This window comes from Otolemur garnettii, unplaced genomic scaffold (assembly GCF_000181295.1).
Source record: "Otolemur garnettii isolate 467f Iridium unplaced genomic scaffold, OtoGar3 scaffold00052, whole genome shotgun sequence".
In the NCBI taxonomy this organism is placed as follows: Eukaryota; Metazoa; Chordata; class Mammalia; order Primates; family Galagidae; genus Otolemur; species Otolemur garnettii.
In genome coordinates this window covers 7172173-7181789 of record NW_003852447.1, presented here as the reverse complement: position 1 = coordinate 7181789, position 9617 = coordinate 7172173, and the positions used below count along the sequence as shown (strand labels likewise).

General features: G+C 38.1%; 1 protein-coding gene across 1 annotated transcript in view; it reads right to left on the bottom strand.

Moving 5' to 3' along the window:
• HECTD1 (HECT domain E3 ubiquitin protein ligase 1) overlaps positions 1-9617 on the bottom strand; it is a 112183-nt gene that overhangs the window by 30267 nt on the left and 72299 nt on the right. Inside the window, exons 19-24 of the mRNA XM_023514398.1 lie at positions 9400-9505; positions 6914-7048; positions 5678-5817; positions 5073-5396; positions 3087-3253; positions 2551-2727 (exon numbers count right to left, since the gene is read on the bottom strand). Coding sequence (XP_023370166.1) covers positions 2551-2727; positions 3087-3253; positions 5073-5396; positions 5678-5817; positions 6914-7048; positions 9400-9505 — 1049 coding nt within the window. The remainder of the gene's footprint in view (positions 1-2550; positions 2728-3086; positions 3254-5072; positions 5397-5677; positions 5818-6913; positions 7049-9399; positions 9506-9617) is intronic.

The window sequence follows — 9617 nt, the reverse complement described above, 5'->3', positions numbered from 1 at the left end:
AGGTTCAAAAACATATCCCAATCTCAAATAAAAACGACTTCTGTGTTTATTAGTGGTCCCAAAAACATACCGATAATTTATTTCATAGCACTTACCAAAATCTGTAATGTATGTTTATATGTTTCACCTAGAAGGCAGGGGATCTTACGTTTTGTTGAACATTGAACATGACAAGTCTAATAAAGTAGTCTTACATAGTAGACACTCAGTATTTGTAGAATGAATGGATATTCCTACTGATACACAGACTCTTTGGAAGGGAAACAGATATAATAGATATAATGTGGAAAAATACTAAAAACATAAACCATTTATATTAGGCTTCAGAATGTGTTTAAACTGTCATATAAAACCTTCTGGAAGAACTAAAAAGGAGTACATACATAATATGCATGTATATATAGGAGTACATACCTACATACATATACATATGTATACAGTATGTATATACCCCTAGACCTGAAAGATAATGACGAGGCCTTATGAAAAACGGTTGGCTTAAGTATTTAAAAGCTAAGGACACTCTCCAAAATAAAGGTTTTTAAGGCATGACAATGGCCATTTTGGTCAGCCACAACTCAATCTGTACATTTATCAGATCAGCAAAAATTGTGGCCCTTTCTGAATGCTAAATTTTAAAAATATTAATTTTCCTATGTAGTTGCTTCAGTTGACTCCATCCAGAAAAAAACAAATTTGCGAGGCATGGGGGCTCACGCCTGTAATTCTAGCACTCTGGGAGGCTGAGGTGGGTGGACTGTCTGAGCTCACAGGTTCAAAACCAGCCTGAGCCAGAGCAAAATATCATCTCTACAAATAGCCAGGTGTGGCAGGCGCCTGTGGTCCAGCTACTTGGGAGTCTGAGGCAAGAGAACTGCTTGAGCCCAAGAGTTTGAGGTTGACCTGACCAACAGGGATATCAGCCTGTGTTTAGTATTTTCACTGGACATCAGTTTCATAATCACTGACTTATGTGAAAACTGTTGCAGAAATTCTGTAAACTCTTTGCTGTTTTTGATATCTGCTTTTTGTTCTGTTTTGTTTTGTAAAAATGATGAACTTCAGAAAACAAAATGTTAGTGTTGAATTAAAAAAAAAGTTTGAGGTTGCTGTGAGCTATGATACCGTAGCACTCTACCGAGAGGGACAAAATAAAACTCTATATCAAAAAATAAATAATAAATAAATAAAACAAATTTATCTTCACTTGTCCCTAAGTAGGCTCCTCTCACCAAGTCATATACTTCAAGGCCAGATAATTATACAAGACAGAACATTAACTTATTAGTAAGTATCATACAGATGCCTAAAAATAAGAACATATGGAACTCCTAATGGTATTACTGTCATCTCAACTATTACTGGTATTTATAAATCTTGGAGCACTATAAAACTGCTTTGATTATAAATGATGCTCAATTTGGGTATGATGCTACAGAAATGTTCTTTAGGGGTGAGGTATAGTAATGCACACCTATAATCCTACCACTTTGGGAGATGAGAGGATTGTTTGAGGCAAGAAGTTCAAGATCAGCCTGGGCAAGAGTAAGACACCATCTTTACAAAAAAGCTAGCCAGGCACCCTGGTACATGCCTAAATCCCAGCTACTCAGGAGACTAAGGCAAGAAGATCACCTGCGCCCAGAAGTTTGAGGTTGTGGTGAGCTATGATGACATCTTGACAAACAACAGAGCAATATTCAGCCTCAAAACAAATAAACGAACAAAAAGTAAAATTAAAAAAGAAAGAAATGCATTTGACAGTGTGGTAATTCAAGGAATAGAATCTTAAAAGCAATAAAATCAAAGGATTTATTTAAATAAATGCCTGTAGCGCATAAAGCATAAATATATTAAGATATTAATGTTAGTCATTCTCTTAAGCACTGCCACTTTTATTACAGCTCTTTAGATATTTGGTATAAGTTCAGAAAATGAACATTTTTCTTCCTTTTTTTGTTAATGCTAGGTAAAATTGATACTAAGGAACCCCCTCCCATTTAGGTAAATTATCTGCTAATAAATTAGCCTTGTAGTTGTTTAAAAAAAAAAAAAAGCCACTATGGTTCCTTTGGAGTTAACAGAAATTTCTTAAGTGGGTAAAGATTTTGCTAAAATCAAAGAACCTGGCTCGGTGCCTGTGGCTCAAGCGGCTAAGGCGCCAGACACATATACCTAAGGTGGTGGGTTCAAATCCAGCCCGGGCCGCCAAACAACAATAATGGCTGCAACCAAAAAATAGCCAGGCATTGTGGCGGGCGCCTGTAATCCCAGCTACTTGGGAGGCAGAGGCAGGAGACTCGCTTGAGCCCAGGAGTTGGAGGTTGCTGTAACAGTGAAGCCAGAGCACTCTACCCAGGGGCTCAGCTTGAGGCTCTGTCTCAAAAAAAAATAAATAAAATAAAGAACCTGATTTACACAATAATCCTTGCAAAACATGAAAGTTTAAATGCCCCCCAAAAGCACTACAAAATAATCATAATAGACTAACCAAAGAAAAAACTGTTAAGTACCCACTTTCTATATTACAAGTGCTAAGCACCTACTCACCATTATGTAGTTCTCCTGTGACAGTGCCTTCTCCCTGTGGGCTACCATCCTGATCTCGCCATTTCCAGTCAAGGCCTCTGATAACACGTGCTCCAGGAACCATGTATTTCAAAACCTGGGAACGTACTAGACGTCTCTGTCGTCTAAGATTTGCTTCTGCTTCCTTAGCTGCTTTCCCTGTCAGATAGAAATTAGAGATATATAAACCTTTTTTCTTCTTTTGAGAAGGAGTCTCACTCTTGTCACCCTGGGTAGAGTGCAGTGGTGTCATCATAGCTCACTGCAACCTCAAACTCCTGGGCTTAAATAACCCTGCTGCCTCAGCCTCCTGATTGGGTACTGCAGGTGTGGGCCACAACACCTGGCTAATTTTCTTATTTTTGGCAAAGACTGAATCTTGCTCAGGCTGGTCTGAGCTCAAAGCAATCCTCCACTTCAGCCTTCCAGAGTGCTAGGATTACATACATAAGCCATCATGCCCAACCCCCAATCATTTTTTATAAATATAACTATGCAAAAAAATCTAATCTCTTTACCTAGCTGATCCTCACATACTCCATTTACAGTGCCATAAAGTTCAAATCCAGACAGTGAGAGGTAGTGTGTCTGTCCACTAGCATTCTTCCCCATCTGTTTAATTCTCACGTGTCGCCATCCTTGTTTCTCATCCTTTGGTGGATCAAGAGGCCAGGTTGCAGTTGACCTGTAGATGTATTAAGAGAAAAAACTGAGTAATGCTTAAAATAAATGAAAAAGATATTCAAGATAGGAAAGATCTTTAATAGAATACAGAACTGTAGACAAAATAAACTTTCATATTCACTTAACAGTTCCTAAGAATCAAGAAATCAATGGAGAAACAACGAAAACAAGTTAAAATGGAATATTTACATGTATGTTATTAATCTGACTCACAAATAATTTATGATTTTTTTTTTCCTGACACAGAGTCTCACTTTCTTGCCCCCAGTAGAGTGCCATGGCTAGCTCACAGCCATCTCAAACTCTTGGGCTCAAGCAATTCTCTTGTCTCAGCCTCCTGAGTTGCTGGAACTACAGGCACCTGCCACAATGCCCAGCTACTGTTTTTTTTCTTAAGAGATGGGGTCTGGGCTTGGTGCCTATGGCTCAAGTGGCTAAGGCACCAGCCACATACACCTAAGGTGGCAGGTTCGAATCCAGCCCACCAGGCCCGCCAAATAACAATGACGGCTGCAACCAAAAAATAGCCAAGCATTGTGGCCGGCACCTGTGGTCCCAGCTACTTGGTAGGCTGAGGCAGGAGACTCGCTTGAGCCCAGGAGTTGGAGGTTGCTGTGAGCTGTGATGCCACAGCACTCTACCCAGGGGGACAGCTTAAAGCTCTGTCTCCCCCCCCCCCCAAAAAAATAGATGGGGTCTGGCTCTTGCTCAGGCTGGTTTTGAACTCATGAGCTCAAGCTCAAGCAATCCACCCGAGCCTCCTAGAGGGCTAGGATTACAGATGTGAGCCACCATGCCCAGCCAATAATTTATGATTAATATAATCTAAAGACAAAGGATAAAGTTTACAAAGAATAAAGGTACACTTTTGCAGTAACAAAACTGAATGAATAAAAATTAAATTCTTGCTTGTTTTAAATAATGGATTAAAATCTTAACTTTAAGTTTGAAAAGGCTGATTAATATTAAGTTCTTTTCATCATATATCAAACACAGAAAACAATTTAAATACTGCTTAAAATGTGCTACAATGTACTACTAAAAAAGAGCTAATTTTTTTGAAATATAATTATTGACCAGGTATCTTAAAAAAAATAAATAAAATTTAAGATACATAAAAATAACAAATTTTTAAGTCAACTATAATTCTCTAGCAGTAGCCAGTTAATTTGTTGAAATACATATGTATTATGTAAAGCCAATTACATTTTTATGTGTCTATTAGAATGCTATACACACATATATCATATATACAGCTGTATATTAACTTCTAACATAAGTACTAATCACTTCTCAGCCTTTTGACTATGACTAATTGCAAAATAAATACTCAGCTCAGCTTCTACTAATATTTACTCTAAACTTTTTGACAAAGTTTTGGTGAAGTCCAAGTTTTTTGCCTGGAGTATCAAGTTATTTGTTTTGTGTGTATGTGTGTGTGTGTGTGTGTGTTTTGAGACAGAGTCTCACTTTGTTGCCTTTGGTAGAGTGCCCTAGCATCATAGCTCATGGCAACCTCAAACTCTTAGGCTCAAGTGATTCTCTTACTTCAGCCTCCAAAGTAGCTGAGACTACAGGAGCCTACCACAACATCCAGCTACTTTTACACACAGGGTCTTGCCCTTCCACAGGCTGGTCTCAAACTTCTAAACTCAAATAATCCACTTGCCTTGGCTTCTCCATGCCTGGTAAGTGTTACATCTTTAGAATGAAAATCCTGCTTCAATATCTCACAAAGAAGAGAGCTCTAAGTATACAATTACAAAAATAAAGAAAGCTCTTTACTGAGTTTTCCAATTTGCAAAGACTCCTCAACTAACCCTGGTTCATTGAGACTGCAGTCATCAACATGGGTATACAAAGAAGTCCAGTTCTGTCCATCTTTGGATACCTGGAAAACCCAATTTCTCAGTGCAGACCTTCCATAACCACGAGCATGACGAAGTGTATAAGCTGATGGTATCACCCAGAGACCCAGATCTATGGCAAACCAGGCATTCTTATCATCATTGCTATGACAGTTAAGAGCTGAATTATCACGACTTAATATGTCTTCTAAGCGGCCATAAGGTAGATTTCTTCCTTCTGATGATGTTACTACTACAAGTCCATAAGCAGCTGGATTTACCCATTCATATGCAGTTCTACACAAAAATAAAGAAAATTTAGAAATTAACAATGTAAAAGTATATTTACTTATATTAATTTTTAAATATAAAATAATATTTATTTTAAAATCTAGAATTAGCAATTTAGATTTTTTTCTTCATAAAGTTATTTGGATAATGTTAAATTTAATATGCATATAAGACATAATTCCTTAAACAATAGGATAATCAAACATTGGTTAATAATTTCATTCTACTTCACAAAAATTCTTTCTGCAGATGAATAATGTCACTCTAGCTTAAACAGAATGACTTACTTTGCATTTGTCCCAATCCAGTAAATGACTCCATTTTCATCAAAATCATGCTGGTGCCTAAATATAAAATTTTGGCCTTCTCTTAATTTTCGAACAAAGACAAATGAAGATCGGTCAAAATCATACCACTGCTTTGCCACCTAAATCAAAGAAAATATGGAAGACATTCATTTAACCTTAATAATGCTATCTTCAAATACATTATCTACTTTTATCTCTATCTTTAATATGAAGTGTTTTACTATAACAAGTGCTCATTTAAAAATATTTTTTAAAATACAGAAAAATAAAAGTCCCACCGCTAAAGGACCCCACTCTTAATCAGAATACTTCAACAGTCTATTATTCTGATAGGATAAAACAAAGTTAATCGCAGTGTACAAGAACATTTTCCCTTATTATCATTAGTCTTTATACATTTTAATAGCTATATAAGATTCAAATTAAGAGAACTACCACATATCATCACTTGTCAGAGAAATAATTATCACATATCATCACTTGTCAATTAAAAATTTTTTTTCATTTTTTTGAGACAGAATCTCACTATGCTGCCCTCCATAGAGTGCTGTGGCATCACAGCTCACAGTAACCTCAAACTCTAGGGCTTAAGTGCTTCTCTTGCCTTAGCCTCCCAAGTAGCCAGGACTACAGGTGCCTGCCACAACGCCCAGCTATTTTTTTTATTGTTGTTGTGGTAGTTGTCATTGTTGTTTAGCTGGCCAGGACTGGGTTCAAACCTGCCAGCTTTGGTGTATATGGCCAGCTATGGGCGCTGCCCAAATTTAAAAATTTTTAAATGTAATTATTTGACCTTCTTTTACTGATTGAAATTAAGGCTTTTGTTTCAGTGTGAATAAACTGTAATAAATGGCTGGGTGCCCATAGCTCAGTGTTTAGGGTGCCAGCCACATGCTCTGGGGCTGGTGGGTTTGAACTCAGCCCGGGCCTGCTAAACAAACAAAAAAACCCCAAAAAACTGTAATAAATGTCTTCATGTAGAAAACATTTATGGCATATACAAGATTATTTTCTTAAAATTAGATTTCTAAAAATGCAGTTACTGAGTCAAACTATATTAACATATCTCTAGATACACTCTTTCCAAACTATTGTTTTAATTATACTCTGATCTTCTGATCATATAAATCTTTTCCTGTTTACCAAACTACTGTTTTAAATGGCTAAACCATAGCTGAGAATGCTTATTTCACTATGACATTGCCAGCAGCTCACCATTTTCAAGAGATACTGTTCCAGAGATTCAACTGTAGCTAAAGGTTCCATCTTCAACATTCTGCCAGTCCGGTCTATCAATGCAGTTTCACCAGGTGCACGTTCTAATCGAAATCGTAATCTTCTTGTAAGTATCTACACAAAAACATCAAAGTGCTTTAAAAAATGCTTGTGTTTCTCAGAACTGCAAAAATGACCCACACTACATAATTTCAACACCGGAGACATAACCACAATAGAAGTACCAATGAACAAATGTCTCCTTTCCATTAATTTTTTTTTCTTAAAAGTCATACTAGCTATTGAAATAAAATGTTGGGACACAGTAACTGAGCCTGTACTTTGGGAATTATATGGAGTAAGTTATTAGAAACCTATAACATGTGATGAAGTCTGAATCCCTCTTATCCTTTTACTTGCAGTCCATTCTGTGGTCCCTCTCACCCTGCCTCTTAAACTCATCAGTTCTTTTGGCCTAGTTCTCTATGTGCACACGCTAAGTCCATCTAGTAGTCCTTCTGGTAGCCCTTCTAGTTCCAGTTTCCAGAGAAGGTAAGCATGGAGTGCTTGGTGCTGGGAGGTGTGGGGTACACCCCACTTTTGTAGGCATCCTTGCCAAGAGAAGCAATAGGCAATGCGTAGAGTTGAGCTTTCTTTGCCAAGTGATAGGGAATATGAAGACTTAACATTCTAAAACTAAGTCATTTTCTTCTGTGGGACCCTAATTCTCAAAGAATTGAAAATCCAATTATATAACACAGCTAACAATTAAGTGGTAAACACAATATACTGAAAGTATTAATAAAGGTACTTATGGAAAACAGATGAGGAGGCAATTATTAGAGAAGTTATGGTGGTAGAAGGCTTCAAAGAGTACAATGTCATTTCACCTGGGCCTTCATCAAATGAGGATGCATCTATGAGGAACTAACTCTTTTTTTTTTTTTTTTTTGAGACAGAGCCTCAAGCTGTCCCCCTGGGTAGAGTGCCGTGGCATTACAGCTCACAGCAACCTCCAACTCCTGGGCTCAAGCGAGTCTCCTGCCTCCGCCTCCCAAGCAGCTGGGACCACAGGCGCCCGCCACAACGCCCGGCTATTTTTTGGTTGCAGCCATCATTGTTGTTTGGCGGGTCCGGGCTGGGGATTCGACCCCGCCACCTCAGGTGTACATGGCTGGCGCCTTAGCCAGTTGAGCTATAGGCGCTGAGCCTGAGGAACTAACTCTTACCAGACTCAGATCTCCTGGTACGTTGATCTTGGAGTCCCCAATAATCAGAACTATAAGCATGAAATACCTGTTGTTTATAATCTACCCAGAATATTTTGTTAAAGGAGCTCAAATGGAAAAAGGACTTGACTTGTAATTGTAGGCTGAGAGGAATCCTTTCCTCAGATTTTCCCACTGATAAAGTAACTTCTTCCACAAAAAAAATCTATCAAATATCATTTGCTACTTGCAATAAATATTTATTAAATAAATGTATTTATTATTTTCACTGATTTGATCAAACATGGTAGAAAGAAAGTACCAATACAGTCAAGTCATTAAAAATAACAAAAGAGAGCTGAATGAGGTGTCTCAACCTGTATCCTACCACTCTCGGAGGCCAAGGTGGGTGGATTGCACTGAGCTCACAGGTTCCAGCCCAGACTGATCAAGAAGTGAGACCCCCATCTCTAAAAACAGCCAGGCATTGTGGTGGGCCTGGAGTCCCAGCTACATGGGAGGGTGAGGCAACAGAATCACTTGAGATTAAAAGTGTGAGGTGGCTTGGCACCTGAAGCACAGTCGTTATGGTGGCAGCCACATACAGTGAGGGTGGCGGGTTTGAACCCGGCCCAGGTCAGCTAAGTAACTCCAACAAAATAAATAGCTGGGTGTATGGCGGGTGCTTGTAGGCCCAGCTACTTGGGAGGCTGAGGTAAGAGAATTACTTAAGCCCAAGAGTTTGAGGTTGCCGTGAACTATGACACCACAGCACTCTACCGAGGGCAACATCATGAGACTCTGTCTCAAAAAAAAGAGTCTGAAGTTACCATAAGCTCAGTAACCTCGCAGCATGTCACTCTACAGAGTGACAAAGTCCACAAAGTAGAAGGAAGAGGAGAGAAAGGGTTGGGGAGAGGGGATATGGGAGAAGAGAGGGTATTTGGGGGACCTCACCTAATGTGCATGATGCAATGGTACATTTCAAAACTATTAAGAAATGAGTATAATTGATGAATGTGTTACTTGGTTCAATATAAACATTTCACAATGTATATCGAAGCAGTACCCTGAACCCCATAAATGCATCGATGTACAAAGTTATGATTTAATAAAAAATAATTAACGAAAAAAACCACAAATGGTATTTAAGCTAAAATCTTTGAAAATTAATCAGAATTGTTTTTATTTTAACCCAAAAAGAAAACTTAAAATAAAAATATAACACTGTGCCTAGATGCTTTCAGCAATACTAGCTACTATACTTCTCATGGTTACCTGGAGGTTATATGTGGATCCTGGTGTATCATACAGATGGAGAGGTAGACGTTCAATAGATTCTAATACAGCTATTAACTTTCGAATTAATGCAACTGCCGGTCGACTGTAGAAAAAAAATTGTTAAGAACTTTTGCAGAATTCCATGTAAATGTTCATGCAGAAACTGCAGTAACTAACTTCATAAAGACAACTAATTTTTCTTTTTCTTTTTTTTT